At 24.8% G+C, this 23,282-nt stretch overlaps 1 protein-coding gene across 2 annotated transcripts in view; it reads right to left on the bottom strand.

The window, feature by feature from the left end:
• LOC129969236 (cyclin-C-like) overlaps positions 1–23,270 on the bottom strand; it is a 52,622-nt gene extending 29,352 nt beyond the window's left edge. For both annotated transcript variants that reach the window (XM_056083697.1, XM_056083698.1), the window contains exons 1-9: positions 23,143–23,270; positions 17,399–17,505; positions 11,932–12,016; positions 7,914–7,983; positions 4,825–4,876; positions 3,394–3,485; positions 3,209–3,300; positions 1,258–1,325; positions 1,072–1,151 (exon numbers count right to left, since the gene is read on the bottom strand). In XM_056083697.1, the coding sequence (XP_055939672.1) occupies positions 1,072–1,151; positions 1,258–1,325; positions 3,209–3,300; positions 3,394–3,485; positions 4,825–4,876; positions 7,914–7,983; positions 11,932–12,016; positions 17,399–17,505; positions 23,143–23,174 (678 nt within the window). In that variant the 5' untranslated portion in view covers positions 23,175–23,270. The remainder of the gene's footprint in view (positions 1–1,071; positions 1,152–1,257; positions 1,326–3,208; positions 3,301–3,393; positions 3,486–4,824; positions 4,877–7,913; positions 7,984–11,931; positions 12,017–17,398; positions 17,506–23,142) is intronic.
• Between the last annotated feature and the right edge of the window lie 12 nt (positions 23,271–23,282).

The raw sequence follows: 23,282 nt of genomic DNA, 5'->3' as shown, positions 1-23,282 counted from the left end.
TTTAAATTAGTACAATAAAGAAAAAAATTTAAATTTTGAAAGAGTGTAAAATTTATTATTGTGCAATAGCATCTTCAGAAATTATTAAAGAAACATGCCAAAATTGAGCTTAATTTTTAATTACTTAAAAACTTAAAAAAAAAAAAAATCCTCTGAGCTGCACATTCCCACTTTCTAAAGTATAAATGTGCCATATTTGGTAGCTATAGTTTAGATGGTCTGGTCTGAAGAGAGCATGGCATGTACACACTCATTTTCATCATTAGAATAGATGCAGAAACATTAGAATATATTTTTGATTAACAACATCACAGACTAATCAAATTTTATTCTCTTTATATTATAGGAGTTCTTTAAATTTTAATTTCAGACAAATTCCTTACAAATAATTTCAGCAGGACGTTTTTTTCCTTTAACATATTCAAAATATAATATAAAAATATTGATTTCTATAAATGGAGAATATTTTTCATAGTTAAAAAAAAAAGTTTTCCCTCAATTCAAATAACTAATTAAAAAATTTTCAACAAAATTAATGTTTTAAATCGAGAAAACATGCATATGTTTATGTAGCATTTTTATGAAAGTATAATTAAAAGGCATTTTTTATTTTTTAAATCTCAAAATTTCATTGCTGAGTTAGAGAGTCGGCAAGTATAATGAAAGCACACTTGATAAAAAAACTCTTTTAAAGTCTGTCTAAATAATTTTTAATTAATTTATTTCATCAAAGCATACTTCAAACTAAGGTTTATATTAATTAAAATTAAATGACACATACAAATATAATGCTTCAACATCTGAAACTTTTCACTCAATCCACATTCCATTTATACTTTTCATATATTCTTTCACATTAATTGAAAATTATGTGATATAATTTTAAAATACTTTATAAGCTCAAACAGAAAAAAGTTAAGAAAGCAAAGTTGCTTGCAAAATCTTAAAAAAATATTAAACTTTTTTTGGAAGGAGTTTTAAAATGTTTTTGAATTTCGACTTGGAATACTCGTCTTTTTATTTTTTAAAAAAGTTTTTAAATTATGGAAATTAAGGAGGAAAAAAAAGTACCTTTTCCATATCAACATTGAGTTCAGCAAACCATTGTTTACAGTCTCTTCCAAGTATCACACAGGCCATATGAAGACATGCTATAAGTAGTAAAAAGTGAGTTAATATCAATTTATCTCAGAACATTAAATATTTTAAAGAATATGCAATGTAAAATAAAATTAATTAATTAAGAAAATGCAATACCTAAGGCTATTTGATGAGGAGGATATAATAAACAGACATCAGTTCGCAAACTGTCATTGATGACTTTCCTAAAAAAAGAAATTTGCTACAATTCAGATGCATGATACTAATTTTAAATTTATTACTTACAAAATAGTGCATGACACTAAAATTAAATTTTTACTTTACAAAAAAAAACAAAAAAAAAAACACTTGGCAACATAAAAGAAATATAAAAGATGAACTTAACATCCACTTAAAATATAATTAGATAAAGCTACAAAAAGTTCAAATGCTTGACAGTATACAATGGGTGGTAGGTTAATTAACATAATCTTCCCAAAGACAATACATGTTGCTTTAATTGTATGTAAACTAATAATAAATAGGAATATTTAATATGCCTGAAAAGAGTAGAATGCTTAAGATTCCATTCTTTTCAAGCTCCAATATTATATATATATATATATATATATATATATATATATATATATATATATATATATATATATATATATATATTCATGTCTCTTTTATGTAATAGTATTAATTATAATTCTCTTAAACTCCTTCCCAAACAATTTGTTTAGTTTCAATTCCAGTGTCACTCCCAAGAAAGGAGAACTCTTTTAAACTGTCAAAAAGTAATAAATTTGCTCTTTTACTCTCTAACAGTCATGATTCAGATTTGCTGACAATAATATCAAAATCTACCTTTAAGTTTTTTTTTTTAAATTTAGTTCTGGAAGTTTAATAATTTAAAAAAAAGTCAGAAAAGCCTTTACAAATACTAAGAGAAACAGAAATTAATGGAAAACAATAGATTATATATGTATCTGTCAGAATTTCAATCTATGAATTTTCCATTGCTTTACAGAAGTTTCACACTGAACACTTTCATTTTAGTTTAATATCTATTTGGTAAGTAAGTTCTATATTACTCCTTACAACATTTCAGGCTTCCCTTCAGTCAGTTTAATCTTGCAATAGCAGTACTACCAAACACATGGCCAGATGCAATTGTACAAAATCTTGCATAGGATGCCACTTTTTAATTTTATTCAAAAGTGTTCTTTGCATAGGATTTTATTTCCAAAATAAAAATAAAACCGGCCCACAGTTTTTCCTTAACCAATCACTCATTGCATATATCTTTTAATGATAAAGATGAATATGTATGTGAGTATTACTACTCAATAGGCAGATAGTTTGACCTTGAGCTCACAAATGTCTACTTTAAAGGGTAGATATGTGCATCTCAAAGTGTTTTTCTTTTTTTGCAATCTCAGTTTCAATTAATTAAAAATTAAGCAAAATACACTACTGTCGTAACCTTTAAAATTATAACCAAACAAAAATTATTTTTACACTCTCTTAAAATTCAAAATATTATTTTCCCAATCATATTAATTTAATAGCTGTGCAAACCTTTTCTGAAGTTTTAGCAATTTTTTTAATGGCTAATTTCCAACATCAGATTACATTAGTCTGAAATTCAAACCGTTTCCATTATTTCATCTCCTATTTAATCATGTTTTTTCTTCCGTCATCAAAAATTACAGAGGGATTAATTTTAATATTTGAGTAATTTACAAAAAAAAAAAAAAAAAAAACAGCAAAAATTGGAAGAAATGGATAATTATATTTTTAATAATGATGTGATATCTTAAGACTGGTTTACTTTAAGAAGGTTCATTTACACAATGAATAGAATGTACATACTATTTAAATAACACAGGTTTAATATTTGACAAGTAGAATCATTGACAAAGTTATGTCTAAATGATTTAACTTTAATTTTGTTATAATAAATAATAAAGGGAAAATATACTTAAATTAGTCCAATCTTGCAAAATCTAATTTTACTAATTCTTCCATTTGTTACTGATGTTAAATATAAAAGCTGTACATAAAATTAAAAAAAAATTAAATATATAAAGATAATACAAATAAAAGTTTTTATATAAATTACCAGGCCATTGGTAGTAACGTTTCTTCCTGGCCAATATCTTGAATATAATATACTAATGGTCTATATGGATGGTACAGAACTAAACAGCAATCCTAGGAAAATTAAAATGAAAGAAATTATGAACAGGAAGGATTTAAGAATTAAAAAGGTTATTTGAAAAAAAAAAATCTTATTGTTTTACTAACCATCATTTCCAAAAGATAAAATTCACATTCAAGAACGTGATTCATACGATATGGGAACTCTTGAGCATATGCATAGGAGAACTTGTTTTTCACTAAAATACAGAAATCCAATCTTTATAAACAAAACGAAAACAGCATACATAAAAAGTTTTATGCCAAACTATAAACATAGAAGACATACATACATGAGACATTTTTAATTATGAATTTAATGATTTCACTTATATTAAGCTGTTAAGAAAAATGCAAGATAGTAGGGAGGATTTATAATAACATAAATAAAACAGAACATCAATTTACATTTACACTAACAAAAAAAATTAAAGAATTAAACGTAAAAAACCCTGTGTTAATTTTACTACCAACATCCAATTAAATGGAAACTTCTTGGAAATTAAAACATTATCACGTGGTATAACAAGATTTATTTTTTTTGTACACAGAATTTCCTATATACAATATCTTAAAATATAACAGTGCACACTCATATTGTGAATAAATTTTATTCCCAAACAAATACCAAAATTTTAATCAATATATTAACTTAGTAATAACTATCTCTAGTTTAAAAGAATTTTTAAAACTATTAAATTCATGCATTTGCATTAGCATAATTGGCGTTGAAAATTCACGCATGCGCATTGTGTTCTGATTGTTGACAACTATTTTCAATGGATACGGACTTCGTTTTGAAGGCATAACATGTTTTCGACAGTTTATTTCAAATGATTCTGTTTATTTTCGTAGTGCTTGATGCATTTAAAACTGAAACATTGTTAATTAATCCATCTGTTCATGATGAATCTGAGAAAATTTTGTTGAAAACTTCTTGAGGATATTATATAAATAAAGAAAGATATTCTATAGTGCCCATAAGGTTTAAATACTTAGTGACTCTGTTTTCAGTACTCATATTAAAAAAAAAAATGCTTCATTTCAGTAAATAAAATGTCCTGATATCAATTGCATTTTAATCATTTCCACTTTAACTTAAAGCATAAATTCTATGGGAATTAACAGAAAATTAGAGAGATTCATATTACGTTATGGCTGAAGGCCTATATAATATTATGAGTTAATTATATGACTACCAAAATTTGAAGCTTTAAAACATTTTGATGAAGAAGCTATTAAAATAGAAGTTAAATAAAATATTTAATTATTAAAATTTTAATGAGCATTAAGATTGGCGAACCGGCTAGTTACCAAAGGTGGTTAGTAAATAATAAATTATTTTATTAGTAAGTATTCTTTCTGAACTGTTAATTAAGTTTAAGTATTCTTTTCGTAATAAGAATCGTTAAGTATTCTTTTCGTAATAAGAATCGTTAAGTATTCTTTTCGTAATAATCATAAAACATCCAAAAGAACAACATGAATAGAGCAAACATGAAAAAGATAATGAGAAAATGGAGAAATGAAATTACTCACCAACAGTTTGGCAGGTTGTAATTAGTCTACTATTGGAAATGACTCCAAATTCCTATGAATTAGAAACAAGGATAATTATTTTTATAAAAAAGGTTATTATAAGTGTATAAGATCACAAAAGAGAAGAAAATTAATAATAAGCCTATAATTTTCAAATTATTTTCCAGTGGTAGAAATAAACATATGATAAGCCTTTTTGCTAGTGTAACTTTATAAGTACTACTTTGATTTCCTTTCTGTTTTGACAATCTGAGAATGAGGTTTGAAAAATTGATTCGATCAATTAGGATTCTATTCAATTTTATTTCCAAGAAATTGTATATGGGAATCTTCCCTCATGCTTAGTTTTAATAATGGACTAGATACAAACACACACATACGCATATTATGTTAAAGATTGAGTATAGGGAAATATTCAAAATATTTTTTGATACTTAAATTGGGAATTCAGCTATCTCTAGAAAGCAAACTTTTCACAGAGTAAAATAATAGCATAGGGACATTGTCTGGTGAATATAAAGTTTAGGACAACATATCCCAGTGAAATGATCCTACAGTTTTTTTCATTCATTTAGCAATATGTGGACAAGCATGTGTGCTGAAAAATAAGCTTGTCAACTCTTTTGACATATTTTGCACTTTTTTCCTTTAATGTTTCATTCAAATTCATCAAATGTTGCTTGTATTGTTCACTTTTGATAGTCGGAACAGGTTGCAAGAGTTCAAAATAAACTTTTGCACTTTGTCATGTGTTCTGAAATCATTATTTTTAAATCATCAAAACCACACTTTGAAAATTGCATTTCATGACCAGGTTCAACATAAACACCCAATTTCTACTGCAGTTTTTTTTGTAATGAAATAATATAATTTCTTGCAGATGCAGTTTGTTTAGCATAAAACTGAAAATGTTTTCTGGGGGGGGAGGAGAATAGAGACTTTATCCTAATTTTTAAAGGCTATTTGTTATCAAACCTTTTAAATATAACTTTCTTGATTTATTTTTAGGCAATCGGTATTATTAATACAATCTATTAAAAAAAGAGTGTAAAGTCTTATTTATAGATCCCAAAATAGAAATATAAAATATTCTTAATTGCAGAATGACACAGACATGAAACAAAAGAGCCGAAGTTCATAAAATAATGAATTGTGAAACATATACACCAAAAAGTAAAATAATATGATTAACTGAATAATAAAATGAACAAATTTATAATAAAAGTACTTAATATATTAAAAAATATAGTACAATGATTTTATAAAATTAGTTGAATTTAAAAACGATAAAATTAGAACCCGAAAACAATGAAAATTTCATTTTTGTGGAAATGTGTATAGTAAGTTATTAAGAATCTTTTTAAGATGAAAAACATCATCTCCTGCAAGCTCGAACAAGATAAAAAAATTTCTCAGAAATTAATTTTAAACAAATAATTAGAGTGTTTCCGTTTTTTTTTTTTTTTTTTTTTTTTTAATAGCTGACAAATGAGTTATATTAACATAAGAAGGGGGGAAAAATAAAAACAATACGTTGAAGTTTTGATAACCTCTTAATATATGAAGCAATTAACTGCTGTGCAAACTGTTTATTAAGATATCTTAGACTATATATTCATAAAAAAAAATACTTAAATAAACTACTTTTGATAGGAGCCTAATAGCAAAATGCATACTGATTTCAAATGTAATATGCTATCTCACATATTTCTTTGAAATATACATATATATAGTAGTTACAATAAAATATTGATTTTAAAAATTAATATATATTATAAAAAATCAGATATTATATTGTATTTGTAATTTAAATAAAAATTCTATTTTTGTTATCTATACTTTAAAAAAAAAAAAAAAAAGATATTCCCTTTTTTTTTTTTTTTTTTTTTTTTGCACAAAGTGCTAACAATTTTGAGACACTTAAATAATTAGAATATATTACAAATCTTAAGAATAAATTAATGCTCAAAGATGAATAAATGCACATTATGCAATTAACAATTGTCTTTCTATGATGCTGTTTTATGAAACTCCAATCTTCAGCTTAATTGCACTTCTAAATGAGCCTCATTCAGTGCAATTTTTTCTTCCATTTATTTATGTATTTTTAACTAAAAATATCAGTTCTGATATCTTACATTTTTAATCAAACAACAGAAAGAATCTTAACCCCCATAAATTTTGTTCCATGTGGCTCATGCATCAAACTGTTATGTTTTTTAATATTATAATTTATACAAGGCATTACAATGCTTTTAAAAATAAGAAAGAATGATAAAAAGCATAGTGTAAAAACATCTCAAATAATCTACGGAAATTAAATTGAATACATACAACAATTCATTTCCATAACAAAAGATGTCATCTAATTAAATAGTAGATACAACAATATAGTCAAGGGGTTAAAAAAGATCTCAGATTAAGCAATGCCGTACAAAATTGTTTGGTCCATTGAATAAAATTGGAATTTTAGTTTAGTGCCATAGAAAGGACAGTTGTTAATTTGTATGGCATGGTATGAATGGTAATTAGGGGATAATAGCTATTATTGTTGTATATCTCATGCTCATTTTCTTCACGTTCAAAATAGTATGAGAAATAGAATGCAAATGTCATAAGAGTATCATAAAAAAAAAAGTTAATAGTTGTATTCATCCAATTTTAGATTAAACAGCAAATGAAATTTCTAGAATTATAAAGGGAACATGAATATACAAATTTCAATTGATAATATAAAAATGGTATATATTTAACACATTCATTGCCATAGTTGATACCTGTGATTCAGACCACTTTTTTTTTTTTTTTTTTTCATTTCTTTTAGTTATAGTAAAGAAAAAATATCTAATTAGATAGTATTATTAAGATTCACATGCTCAGCAGCATGTTAAGATATAAATTAAATGTATTCTTGCTTTACTCACATCAAATTTTACATTGACTGAGAACTTTTGCAGTCACATAAATGTAAATGACACAGCAGAAAATATGTTAACTGCAGTAAATTTCAAAATTTTTAAATACATATATATAAGAAAAATAAACAGTAAAGTAACTAGTAATTTAAAATAATAAATATGAAAACTTACTTCTACTTTTGAGGCTAAAAATATGCAGGTTGGAGCCATTAAAAGAGGATCTATACATCTTAGACTATTTCTAAAATATCATGGGGAAAAAAAGGAATTAGTTAATAAATATAAACAGATTTAAAGATAAAAACAGATACAAAGGGAGGAAAGAAACAAAGAAAAAGAACGCACTAGTGTAGCAACTGATTTATGGATGAAAACATTATATAGAAATAAAATCTGCATTGCAATGAAAACACTATTTTTAAAGTGATTCTTTTAATAACTTTTACACAGATAAAATTTTAAAGTGTTAACCTATATCTAACTACTTATTCAGTTTTAGATATTGTGTGTACATACATACAAAATTCTTTCAAATTCAGATTGAACTCACTCTGCTTTAATTCAATCATGTGACTGGGAATATTCCACTGAGTGAGGGTTTACAGTGATCTATCTAAAATAGCTGAATCAACTAAATGTATTACAATTTGGGGACCTCCAAGTTTTCATTCTATATGAGTTTGTTTTAACAAGACTTTTGTGCTTTAGGGTGTTTCCCTTTCCAGAGAAGAATGTTAGAGATAATTCTTGTTTAATAAAAACTTAACTTCAAGAGATTGCAACATTTAATCTATCAATAAACAATTTATATAATGTATAAAAATCTTTCTAATGAAAGAAAAGAAAAAAAACTATAAGCATAGAGAATGAATCTATATTATAATGAAACAATGTTCCAGAAGTAGACCAAAAACAATTAATTAATTTATACCACAGCTATATTAGAAAACTAATGGCACTCTACTAAAAGATGGAAGGACCCCCATTTTCAATTCCATCTAAAGAACTATAGGCAGGCCATAACTTCTTGCCACTCTCTATACCATCAGGCAGAGATTTGCTCAAATCGTTGAAGCAATTTTGATTGGAAAAAGAAAGAATTATATATGTTTTAATATACTCAATTTTTATTCCTGCATGGAAAGAGTAGATTTACTTATTTTGTGTTATTGATTTTTACTAAAGAAGGAAGGAAAACTAGATGTCCTGTTGAAGCAAATTCTTTTGAGTAAGAATTACAGTGGTTCTTTAGTTTGAATCATTGCCAGAAAAGTAAGACCAACCAATAGTCATTGAAGGTTGCATTCCTTTCTTTAAGATTTATGAAATAAGAATAATTATCACTAAAGAAAGAAGATCAATCAGTAGTCATTGAAGTTCTGGAAATAATTGTTGATATAGATAAATAAAAATGAATTCTGGAAAAGTTTGAAAGTTATCTATTGGTCCTTTGATGGCCCAATTTTGAAATGAACTCAACAAATCTGTAATCACCAAAAATTTTTTTAAAACTGTATTTGTAAATTACATACAGTTACAATAATCAAGATTTAATTACTTCCATAGTGTTTTTTCTTAAATATGATTAGCTGTTAAATAAAAATAAAAAAAATCAGGAAGGAAAAAGTTTGTCAGAATTTATTTGAAATTGTTCAATTATGAATGTCACAATGCTACAATACATTAAAAAAATTCTGTCTTATTCTTTAAACAAATTCACAATTTTTATGTAATCTTAATGTAAATTTGTGCGGGTGTGCAATAAAACAAGAGAAAAATCCCTAACAATTTATAATAACCAAAAGCTAATTAAGGTATCAGTTAACTAAAAATAAACAAGATATAGACATTTTTCACTTCAAAATTATTATCTCACAAAAATGATGTTTACATCATTTTAAAATTTAAAATACTCAGTTTTCAGTGACACTGAAATTAATCTTATATACATTTTGTAACAATATTTTTTATTGTAAGAAATTTAAATCATTATTTTTTTTCACATCAAATATTCAATCACATGCTTTTGCAAATGGTAAATTTATGATTTAAAAAAATTTCTTTCTTTGGACATTATGTCTAAAGTAAAATTTTCATTTCATGATATATGAAACAATTTTGTACTTCTAATTTTTGATATATGCAGTCAGTGTAAATTTTTGAAGCCTATTTTCTTAGACTGACTTTATTGAATAAAATTTTATTCCATTTCATGATTTTTTTAAAATTGTTATGATACTCTGCTAAATTTTTTCTAATGAATTCTTTTTAGTTTTGCATTCTACCTAAGAAATTAATCTCTTTTTAATTTATGAGCATCTATTATCCTAGCACCCCCCCCCACCCCTTTTAAATAATTACAATGATTTCTGCTGTTTTTAAAAATTAGAATATTAAAATCTAAAGTAATTACCATTATAACTTAATTTCGGACATATGAAAATTATAAGATCAAGTTTTCATTGCTTTATCAGCTTTATGTCCTACTTTTCAAGTGTAATTTTCCAATTATGTCAAGAATCAATAATTTATTATAACAAAGAAACCTATCCAGTACAAACACTATTGTATTGTTTTTATGAACAAGTTTCATCTCAGCAAACACAAATTGAATTTTTTTTTTTTTTTTAAATCTTTGAGTTAAAATTCAAATTGTTGGTGTAATGAATGAACTATAATGAGTGCAAGGAAGTGAACTGGTAAGGCTCTTAAATCAGTATTCAGTTATGCAAATCCAAATAACATATTATTAAATTTCAGCTCTGACATAAAGCATAACCAACCTCGATGGGTACTGGAACAAAGATTGTTCCAACCAAGTCATCCAGATGTGAATTTCAATCATGTGTTTGATAAAATGTATATCATCTTAATTATCTAGATTGAAATATGAATAAATTTTTTTAAAAAAATTTAATTTGAAAGAACTAGAATCCTCTAGATTGGCAACAGTGTAGTTAATATGTGGCCTTTTTAAAGATGAGAAATTAATATATACGTTCACAACTGCAACTCTAAAATCTTTTTCTAAAGCTGGGAACAGCTGGATCATAAAGCTACTCATTACAGATAATACTGGATCATAAGGATCTTTAAGGCAACTCGTTGGAAATGTAGGATAATTTTTCAAAGAACTTATCGGACATTCTTTTAATAAATTCTGAAACAGGTAGTCAAAGATATGAAAAGCAGCCTAAGTCAATAAATTTACCTTTTAATATCTTCATTAATTTTATAGATAGAAGGGTAAAACATGAACATACATAAATGAATATAAGGGAGATATTTTATTAATTGACCATTTTACACTATGGAGGCTGCATAAAAAATATTTTTTAAGTTTCTTATTATAACCTCATAGAATTAAAAGCATATTCAAACAATTGCCTACCTTACTTAATAAAATGTTGTAACAAAGAATATGTCTAGGAGTAATATTTAAGGAAATAAAGGCTCCTTCACTTTTTTGGGACATTCTATATGTACTATATTCAGCCACCTCTCAAGCAAAGACATTTTTATTTTTAATAGACACCTAATTCAAATACTTTTTATTTTTAATAGACTTCTAATTCAAAAACTTTTTTTATTTTTAATATATTTTCAGCATGATTTACACCTATTTCAATCAATGCATAGTATAATCATTAGTTAATCAGACAAACACCCAAGGAATTACTCTTATTCTATTATATTGCTCACAAATTTATTCAGTACTAGTTCATTTATACTAGCTTCACAAATTTATTCAGTCTTTCTATGAGAAGAGTGTATAAATGAATTAAATTAGCAATCAATATTTATAATCACATTACATATATGTGAATATTCAAATATGAATCTTTTGAAAAAAAAAATATTTGTATTCATTAAATTGATTGAAAACTCTTACAATGCACAAAATATAGTAGCATATTTACAATACAGTAGTAATTTGCAAAGTAAAAATTCAATATATTATTTTCATTTTAAAATGAACTTTTATTAGTAATAATTTAAATGGTATTTCTTTAGCTATTTTCTAGAAAGGCATGTCAATGATGATCATTCAGAGAAGGTAAACAAACAAGACATATACAAATAAAATACACATATTTATTTTCAAGTGACGTTCTAAGAATTTTAATGGTATTATATTTAAAAGTATCATTTCTAGACAAGAAAACAGACCAGACATAAAGAAACTTACCTAACAAAAAATCTTTTAAAATACACTGTGGCTGTTGCAATAACTTGTTGCTTTACTTTTAATTGTTCTCCTAAGGCTTGAATAACTAAAAAATAGGATTATTAAAAATATAATATTTAAACATAATTTGTATTTAAAATTTAACTAATATTTAAAACAATTTATTAAATGATAATTTTTTTATAATTTTATTCTATAAATGCATTTTTTATCATATATTATAGTAGAAAGAAAAAGCGACAGATAGGGAGAGAGAAAGAAAAAAAGCTGAACAACTCAATCTTATTTTGCTACTGTTCACAGCATATGGAAACGAAAAGATTTTGTATTTAAAATGTTCATAAGGGATCATCTACCCATTTAAAATCGTATAACATTTGAAATTTTATCTACACCATCCTTTCTTAATGTCACAAGTAGAGTCTTCATAGATAAATATTAGTAATATACCACTAAGAGATACTCAACATTATTATTATTATTATTATTATTATTAAAGGATCATTTCCACATTTAAATATTTAAATTCTTTACTCTTTTCTAGATATCTGCAATACCTTTATTTTTTATGGCATTTTAAAACATTTTTTAAAATTTATAATTTAATTGTTATAATTGATTATTACTTGAATCAGACTTTTTTAAAGCATTATTGTTTTGAGAAAAGTTTGATTCTTTCTTGCAAAAAAATACTCACCAACAGTGAAAGTTTTGTCAAAATTGTTATTACACTCAAAGTAAAAATAAATTTGTCTTTCTTTTTCTTTCATTTTTTTTTTGGAGATGATAAAAGGAGGAAATAAAATAGGGCTGATGTTACTTTAATAAAATATTAACAAAAGTGATAAGATTAATAGCTTGCCGATACATGGATAAAAACTGCTGATTCCCCCCTTCCCCTAGATTTATATCAATATAACTGTATATTATTTCCATTATCTTCACTAATACTGATTTATTAATGCTTATGAAAAGGAAAAATTACTATATTTTACAAACATATAAATATAGCGGTGCATTTATTTCACTGGTAAATACAAAGCTTTCATTCACTTTTTACGGCAACTTATTCTCAACAAGTGCTTTATAAGAACAAAGTTTCATAATATTAAGACACAGATATGTGTATTACAAAAGTGGAATGCTAAGTAAAGAGCATCTTTCTGAATATTCATTCATTTACTCTATAGATGTTCAATTTCTATTACTGAAGTAATTTTTAAAAAGTCAAGCTAGTGAATTGATTATTATTATTGCTTTCAATGAATAAATGAATTGCATTATTGGATATTCAAATATAAAAAGAAATTTGAAATCATGTATAATTATAGAAAAATTATTCCAAATGATGTCTTTACAATGTAACCAACTTAATAATCAACGTATTAGATTTTTTTTTGTATGAACACAAAATGAATTAAATTATATGGACATAGAAGAAGAAAAAGCATTTATCAACCAAATATAGAATTGTTTATTTATAATAAAATTAATAAATAAGCATTTAAAAATCACAAGAGTATATCTAAATCTAATTTCCTACAGAAAAAATGAATTATTACTTAAAAGTTCAAGAATACACATAGGTGTAATTTTTTTATTCCTTCTTAAAAGTTTAAAATTTATTTCATAAAGATGTAAGAACTAAATTTTAATTCATAGAATTATTTGATAAATCACGATTCTCCATTCAAATGTAATCAATTCAAAAACACCCATATATATTTATATATATTAAACATTTACAACTTCTAATCTTTATTGTAATTTTTTTTTTTAAATAGCAATAACAAAATGAATTATATTATTTGAAATTCTTTCTGATTGCAATTGATATTTTTACCTACATCATGAAATTTTTCTAAGAAATCTCTTTTTCTATGAAATTTTCTCATCTTTACATTCAAATAAATAGGATTTAATTTTTAAAAATTTATTTCACCCATCTCTGAGACTCACTCGAATACAAAATAAGAAATGCAAAATAATGGTAATTTGTAACAGTAATCACTATTTCATGAATCATTAAATTATTTTAAATTATTCTATTCCGTATATATATAGAATCAATATGAGGCTTATTATGTAGAAAAAAATGTTAAATCCAAATCTGATATTGTCTTAATGACACAAATTAATTTTGTTTCTGAATATATTTAATGTTATAATAACTCTGGTTAAGGTGGACTTTTAAAATAATATTTGAGATTTCTGCAAGTCCTAAAATAAATAAATACTAAATTAATAAATAAAAAAATAGGTCTTATTACAAATATGGAGTTTGTTTTGGGTAAATTATAAATAAAAACAATCTGACCTCATAAGTATACATGTAAAATTATATACTTAAATCCTAAAAAGTATTTAGTATGAAATATAATTCATATATTTCATTGACTTACTATATTCTGTGAATGGACGAGTAAAAATTCTAACTTGCCACCAGAACAGAAATTTGTCCAATTAAAAAGGCAATGATAATTAATAAAATATTATGAAATGGGAAATTTTTTTTTGCATCAATGAAACTTTTTATATATCTTATAGAATAGAAAAGAGGAAAATATTGCTTGACACACGAAATATATAATCAATAATATTTGAATGACAAATTTTAAAAAATGCTGTCAATGTTTTGAAATTTGTGAATGCACCTCTAAATGCAACATTTTAGAGGAAATGTACAAAATAAATTGTAATATGTTAAAATTTTCCTTTACAATATAAAATGACTTTATCCACCAATTTATGTCATAATTTAGATATGATATCAATATTTTTAAATGACAGACATGCGTGCCAAAATATGTATTTCAGCAATAAAAATTTTGAAATAAATCTTATTATTCTTAGTTATGACCAAAAGTTCATTACTTTATTATAATATTAGCTGATCAAAATTTTGTTAGCTCATAATTACTATATAAAAGCACCTAGATTAATGAAATTTGGCTTGGAAAATGAGCGTTAGTATACAGGCAGCTCCTTAAGAATTTTTAGACATTAAAGCTTTGAATGTATTAAGTACCTTTTAAATGATGCAATGAACGAGGCCACAGTAGAGCTGGATGGCTTTCCCCCCCCCCCATGATTTAACAGCATATACTACAGAATTAATTTTAAAATCTCACTAGCAAATGTTAGATGAATATTAAATGACATATCTTATAAATAAATATTAAAACTGATATTTATTTAACCTTTTAATTTTTTTACTTTTATCTAAATATATTATATCTTTTGTTTCAGGAATGCACCATTTATTCAACAATGAATTCATAAGATGTTTGTGATGTTTGCAGATGCATATTTTTTGTATTGAATTATAGTATATGTGAATAATATATTTTATTTTAACATTGGTTAAAAATAAATGATATTCATGAGTTTATAAATTTGAGGAATGATAATTCAATACTCAAATGAGCACTAATGGCATATTTAGAAGCCACATGATTCATATGAATTAAAAACTAATGAAATTGCAACATCGTGTGGTTCTTTGTTACTTATGTGAATGCAAGAGCTAATTTACTTAATTCAAAATATTTTATGGTGAAAATATTTTATTTAATGTTAAAGAGATTAATTCCTAGATGTTAAGAGTTGTTAACTAGATGTTAAAGAGTTATTATATGTGTCAGACAAATGTGATTTGTTTTCATGAAAGGAAGGGGAAAAGACTTTTATTCTTTGGCAAAAAAGTATATATATATATATATAGTTTTAATCAATCTCTCAAATATCTTACAAAGCTGTTTCAATTTAGTAATCCTAGTTTTAAAAGCATTTATGAATCTGTAACAGGCACTATCTCAAAAGATCAGAAATAATTAGCCCAAGTCACAAAATTTAATCCACAATTAATAATTTTCATTAAATTTATCAAAAGCATCATGAAAAATTTACAAATGAAACATGTTCAAAATTTAACAATAAGGGAGGAGATCTAACAGACCTTGTCAAAAGATGCAGATATTCTAGAATTCAGCTAGAAGAAAAAAATTAGTTTTGGAGTTACAGTAAGAGTTTCGTAAAACCTTCAACTGCTCTATATTATATTGAGTTAATACAATGCAAAATTGTAAAAGGTACAAGGAAGACATAAAGTTCATTAGAATTTTAGAAACGCAGGGTAGGTCAATATACATCAGCAACTGTAAAAAAGAGTTAAAAGATGAAAACATCTAAAAAATTAATGGGCCAAACAAAACATTTTATGTTTTAATGCCCTAATTATCCTTAAAAGAATTCATTTTATATATTATATCAAGAAAAGAGGAATAATAATATTCTGCTAAATGCCCCTATAATATTGTGCAGCAATTATCTTGTCTTTTGACAAATAAATGGTTTCAGGAAATAAGACAACTAAGAATATTCCTGTAAACTTAATGAAAATATTTTTGGAAAAAAGATTAAAATATATAAGCTGGCAATAGCATAGATTTTCCATGATTCAGATGTAGCTATTTTTAATTCAGATAATTCCAGAAGCATATTCTTACATCATTCTGCAAGAAGTTCCTGCATGCATGCATGCAAAAATAAATAAATAAATAAATAAAATAAAGCATTGTAATCCTTCATGGATATCTGTGCCAGAAATCTACAGTGCTTCACAAAGAAGTATCCTATGAACTTCTAAAGTTGCTGAAAAAGCTACCATATTGTTACAATGGCTTTGTGACATCTTGCAAGCTTTAAGCATAATTCTGATTTGAAATCAGAAATTCCCAGTCTCCTCAGAAAGTTGAATAACTTTGCACACAATAGTTTCAAGCATCTATAATCAAAAAAGTACCAGCAAACTTCCATTTACAAAAGAACTTTAATAATAAAGCATGGCCAAATAAATCCCAATGTTAACATCATATGCTTCTTCAAAGATTTTTAACATACTTTTATTGAAATTTGGACAATTTACATAAAGTCTTTTGTTAATGCTATAAGTATCATCCATTAAAATGTATAATTAAATGTCATATTTCACTACAAACTTTGCATTGGCATTTATTTCTTTATCATTAGTTATGAAGTACTTCTTTATATTATTTGTTTTGTTCTACTATGATATAAATACTATGCAATTCGGCATTTTTACAATCAAGTGAGTTCTTTGCAAAATTCTGGAAAAGGGATGCTTTAATTACAACAATGTGATATGCAAATTTTGAGCTTCTTTCTTATATCATTTCATCACTGAAAGCAATCACCGATAACCACTTCCACATACAATGGGTGATGACCAACTGCACTAATTGGATAATTTTGCAACTAAATAAAAGCTATGAATGCTCAGAGCCCTATATTACAACAACCATGCATTTGTGACCACAATTTCCTGAAAGAAATTGTGTGTGTGTGTGTGTTTTTTTAATTCCTCATATTTTTACCAAATTTGAAAAATCAATAATTTATTAACAGTATTTAAAATTAATAGAAAAATAATAATTGAAACACTTACAATTTGCAAAAAAGATCATAACTTTTTGATATTCTTCTTCAGGAAATATTTGAAGATCTTGATGTCTTTCTCGAAGCAAATCTTGTCTGTCTAGAAGCCATTGTTGGCTAAATAAGAAAGAAAAAGGTGCATTAATTATGAGAAACATATTTTTAAATTATTATTATCATTAACAAAAATCTGACACTTTTTTCTTTTTTAATATGGCAAAAATCTCCATTAATGATTATTAACTTTTAACTTTCATAGCTCCTTTAATTTTTTATAGCTTCTTTAAACAGCTATAAAATTAAATAAAATGTTTAACTTTCCAAGCAATCAATTATTTTGAACAAATAATTTTAAAGATATTAACTTTTTGAAGTAGATAAAGGAAACAAAACTAAACAAAACAAAAAAATAATAATAACGATTAAAGAAAAATTTCCAGCAAGTTATACGTCAAATTAGTGTGTGTGCGTGTTGAAATAAATAAGGATTAGATGCTTTTAAATACAAAATGAAAAATGCAGAAAAATGGATTCACCATTTAGAAAGTTAAATAAAATCCTGAAAAAAATTATTTAAATAAAAAAAAAAGATTAATCTAAATAAAAATCATCACATTTTGAAATCTTTAGGTCAGGATCAATATGCCATTATAAGTTTTCATTAAAAAGTTTAATTTATGTCTTTTTTTTTTTTTTAGTATAACTAAGAAAGCAGTAATTCTTTAAATTAAAATACTACGCTATACAACAAAACAAGTTATAAAGAAATTAATAAATCAGATATAGTAGTAATAGAAATCCTATCCATTAGTGTACATAGAAAACAGACAATAGAACATGCCTGGAAATTCTATATTTTGTTTTATGAACCACTCATGATATTTTTTTAATAACAAAATATGCTACGAGTTGCTGATTATGGGGGAAATAAATTTTAAACATTAAGTTTTAAGAAATTGAAAATCTTCAGAATTTTGTAAATAAAGGAATATATTTTTATGATATTACAAAATGAAAGTGAAAAATACACTGCTTCTGGAAGTAACACCAATGAATTGCACTTTATTTTTAAATGTACTAAGTAAAAGTTATAGAAGCTCAAAATAGCATAAATTTCAGAAAAATGTATATCAGCTCTACATATTTGGCTAAGAAGTCATTCTATAACTAGGCGGACATATCAAAACTATTTGCATCCAATAACTTTGAATAATATGCATATATATATATATAATTATAAAGAAAAACAATTAAAAAAATTCTTCTTCTTGACACTAAATATGTAACACTATTACAAAGAATTTATTGAATATAGCCAATATAAGGAATCTTTTAAATTTTCTGCTACTCATAGCTAGAAACAAGGATAACTGGCACCTGGGGCAAAACACAATTTTGTTTGATCTGCTTCTGTTTGTAATACTTTATTTAATAAAATTTTTGCATTTCTAATTTACAGTTTTAAATTTTTTTGTCATCACAGTGTTTGAAGGTAAGTGAAAATAAAAGATTATTACTGATAAATTAATTTTGTTTTTTAATTCTGAAGAATGAGAAAAAGCAAAGTAATAATTTTCAGGACCCCCAACATATTACTACATTATTCATAATAGAATTACAACCTACAGTTTAAAAGAAAATATTTTATTAATCTTTACTGTTTCATATAAAGTTAAAAAAATAATAGGAAAAGTATAGAATAAGCAAGCTTGCATTTAACAAACTTGCACAACTAAGGGGGAAAAAATGATAATTTATAAATGCATATTAACATTATAAAATTATTTTATTTTAACATATAATGCTTAAATTTTCTTATTTTTAAATAAAAAGATTCACAGATCAAAGATTCATATAAACAAATTAAGAAAATGCAAATTTTATGTATTAATGAAATGTTACTGGTTGCCCTTTTATACAGAATTTTATTAAAAATCTGACTCGTTTAAGTCTTACCCCCCCCCTCTCCAAATTAAGGAAGGGGTAAATTATTTATCTTTATTTCATAAGCTTTTCTCCTTTAAATTATTAGAAAAATCTTTATTTCTCACATATATTAATACTATTCTAAAATAATAAAAGGCAATATGTGTGACTTTGTGCTGTACATGATGGACTGCATGGTCTAGAGTTAGCAAATTTAGCATAACTACTTTAGAAGATGAATATTTCAGAATTTCTTCAAAAATTTTAATTACAATTTTTTTTAGACAATAGCTGTTAAAAATATTATTGAATTAAATTAATTTTTCACACTATTTTAAAGCTTAAAAAATGATCTTTTTAATAACACCAATCACCATAAAAATTTTCCTTCAATACTGATATTATAAAAATATTAATAATTTTTAATAATACAAATATTAATAACATAATAAATATTTTTTAAAATGTTGTATCATCTTCATCAAGAGATTTCAATATTGCAATGAAATGCAAGTTGTTTTCATTATTTTATCAAATATTTAATTGCATGATTTCTTCCTCTGCTTGATAGTTGAGTTAGGAACATATGTTATTATCTGTGCAGTTTTCTAAAGGAATCAAAAATGAAATTATGTTTTTACAAAAGACAACAAGTAATTTGAAATAGATTAATCAGGTACTTAAGTTTTTAATAGCATATTGATGTCATGGATATTGACTCGTTTAAAAAGATTCAAATACATAAGAAACAAAATGCATAAAGCTTTTAAAATAGCATAGCTTTAAGATCTGTTAAAATTTGAAGCTTAAAAATACTTTGTCGAGGGAATCTTGAACATCATGCGTAAGGAAATAAATTAAACGAAATCAATATTCATGGCAAATAAATCGTTTGTCAAACGTTAGTTCATTATTAATAATGAAGTCTGTAAAATACAATCAAATAATAAAATGTAGAGCTTAAATTTTTGCCAGTTATTTTCGGTAAAATCTAGATTATATAGCTAGACAAAAAATTTAAAATATAAATAAAATTCATAATAAGAAGAGAGATGAAAGCAAGATAATGAAAGATTATTATTATTGATTTCTTGATTTAATTATATAACTATTTTATTGTTTCTAAATTTTTCCAATTTTTATATACAAGCATTTTTGACTTGGGCCCATTCAAAAGCCAGATTTTGGTAGCATACTTATGTTGTATGGTTAAGTTTCAAAAAATTTGGCTTCTTCTGAATATGGGAGCACTTTTTACATTTCCAAAATTTGTTTTAAATTTTAATGCCAATATAAAAGGATCATAAGATAATAAATTTGTTAAATTATAGATTAATATATATCTTTTGATTAATTAATTCATGAGAGTTTATGGCACAAAAAGCATTATTGATGAAACTGTATTAAATCTTAGAAAATAAAATCAAAATTTCAACTAACATGTTGCTTATATTAGTCTAATAAATACTTAAAATTAATAAATTTGCAATCACACATATGTATCTATTTAATAAAGAGTGCAATATAAAATATTAAAAATAAACTGAAATTTATTTTCCTCTATTTCTTGAATAATGTTATCTATTTCAAGGAAAATTTGAAAAACTTCATTTCTGAATAGAAAAGGGAACATGATTGTTTTCACTTGTTTTATTCCTCACTGTGAATTGATTAATGTATAAATTGTTGCGTAATTGATTATGTTTATTTGGTGAAATTGGGGCAGGGTTAGCACACTTAACTCTCTACGAACCCAGCTCAACCTACCCAAATAATTTCTATACAGAATGGCGAGAATTGGCTGGTTTCTATTGTAAATGAAGGGTACAGATCGAAAATTAGATTAAGAGTGTCTTTGGGGTAAGGTTATTATTATTGCTACCAGCGGGATATTTTCAAAAGATTACAGAGAGAATTAGTAGTTAATTTTATGAATGTTAATCAAGTTAAGTTTCAAAATAAGAAATGCTATTATAAAACAAGCTATTATTTTAATCCACTAACTGGCCATTAAATCTACTTAAAATGATGATAAATGTGCAGAGAACAACTTCCTACATTCCAGTAATTATTGGGAGAACTCATTAGGACAATTTTCTACATTTCAGCTTGTTGAAGAGTTAAAAAAATTATATTTTCCTTAATTAGTTTCTCCATTGATTTGAATACAAATCGCATTAAAGAGCAAAAATACTGTGAAAAATTTAAATTGTAGAGAAAATTATTTGTTAAACTTTATTTTGCAAAAATGTTATATTCAAGATAAATATTTGTAACAATATTTGTGCAATACTTTTTGTTAGCTAGATTAATATTTACACCAGAAAATTAAAAATACTTTATTCAGAAATTTAAGATTTTTAGGAAGGATTGGATTTAATTAAGGGAATCAAATTTTAAAAATAAAATAACTCCTATTAAATTTATTAGTAACATTGTAGAGTTGTGAAATTTTGTGCACTTTTATTTTCTCAATACAATGCACAATTTTAATATTTTTATAAATAATAATATCTTATTCATCAATTAATGAATTAACTGATTTATATTTCAAATGTGAGGGATTTCATAGTTGCAAATTTGATAGCAAAAATGATTAAGATTCTACGATACTAAATTTCAAATACAGACAAATAAGCAAGAAAAAATTAAAATTAAATTAGATTTCTTTTCAGTACATTAAAGAAATTCTATCTTTAAATTCTTTTTAAAACATCAATTTGTTTTCTTTCAAAATTAACAAACCACATAGTTAAGACAAAAACATGTAAAACACAAGACATTAATTCTTATTTTAAAGGTTTGGAAATGCATTAATAAAACAAATAGCAGTGATATTCTTTTAGTTCTTAAAACTATGATTTAAAATCTTCAATGTAGATTTTGAGAAACCTATAATTAAAACATGTTCATTCTAAAAAAAATTCTTAACTTTTAAAGAACTGTAATTTAACATTCAACTATATTTTAATGATTTGGCTAGACAGTAAGGAAAATCAATATTAATGGAAAGATCAATAACCTTTCACATTTTTACAAGTCTAATAAAAAAAACCTTGGATAAAAAATACTTTGATTAAAGCACTTTACCAGAGCATTTCCAAATACATATGTAGAAAGGTATAATATCACCAAATCTATAATATGCAATAATTTATTCTTTCATGCATTTAAAGCATATTTGTATAGCAAAATATAGTGAACCTAAAATTTCAACCAATTAATAATCCCTCACCACTTTACGAACAAATTAAGATTAATGCCCTGGGAAGCTGTTCCTGAATGACAATGTGCAATTTTTAACTATTCTCTACAAAAAAAACCTAAATAAATTTATAGAAGTAAAAATTAATCATTTTCTTACAATAGGAATAAACATTTTACTACATTGTTAATAATATACAGTTTTTCGGATTAAAAAAAATTATTCAACTTTCATTTAATAAAAAAAAAAAGAAAAAAGAAATTTTGTCTCATCTTTTAAAATGTAAGGCATATTATCTGTAAAATACTGATTATCTGTAAATTTTTCATTTTTTTTTTTCTCAAATGAAATCTTTATGATTTTCTCTCCACCAAACACATCCTACAGCATTTTTTCTAGTGTCCTTCCCAGCTTCACTTACTTATCAATAATTTCATAGCGTAAATTTATTAACGGAATCCAGAATCATTAAGATGCTTTCTAGAAACATTGTCAAGAAATTTTATTAAAGACAGTGAATGTTCATTTAAAAGTTTTAGTATTTTTTTTCCATATTATAAATAAGATAGAAATTACATCGCTTAATTTTAAAAATAACAAAGAATTGGAAAAGAATTACTTACAAATGAGAACTTTGCCAAAAATTTCCAGCCATTTCCAAATATTATTTACAAAACTAAAAACAAAAAATACACCGCTGATCGCCTAGTTGTCAACCGATATTGTGTAGAGATAAACAATTCATAATTTTCCAAAACAATCT

Source organism: Argiope bruennichi, chromosome 5, assembly GCF_947563725.1.
Source record: "Argiope bruennichi chromosome 5, qqArgBrue1.1, whole genome shotgun sequence".
Taxonomy (NCBI): Eukaryota; Metazoa; Arthropoda; class Arachnida; order Araneae; family Araneidae; genus Argiope; species Argiope bruennichi.
Note: the sequence above shows the minus strand (reverse complement) of the source record. Positions and strands in the feature narration are given on the sequence as shown.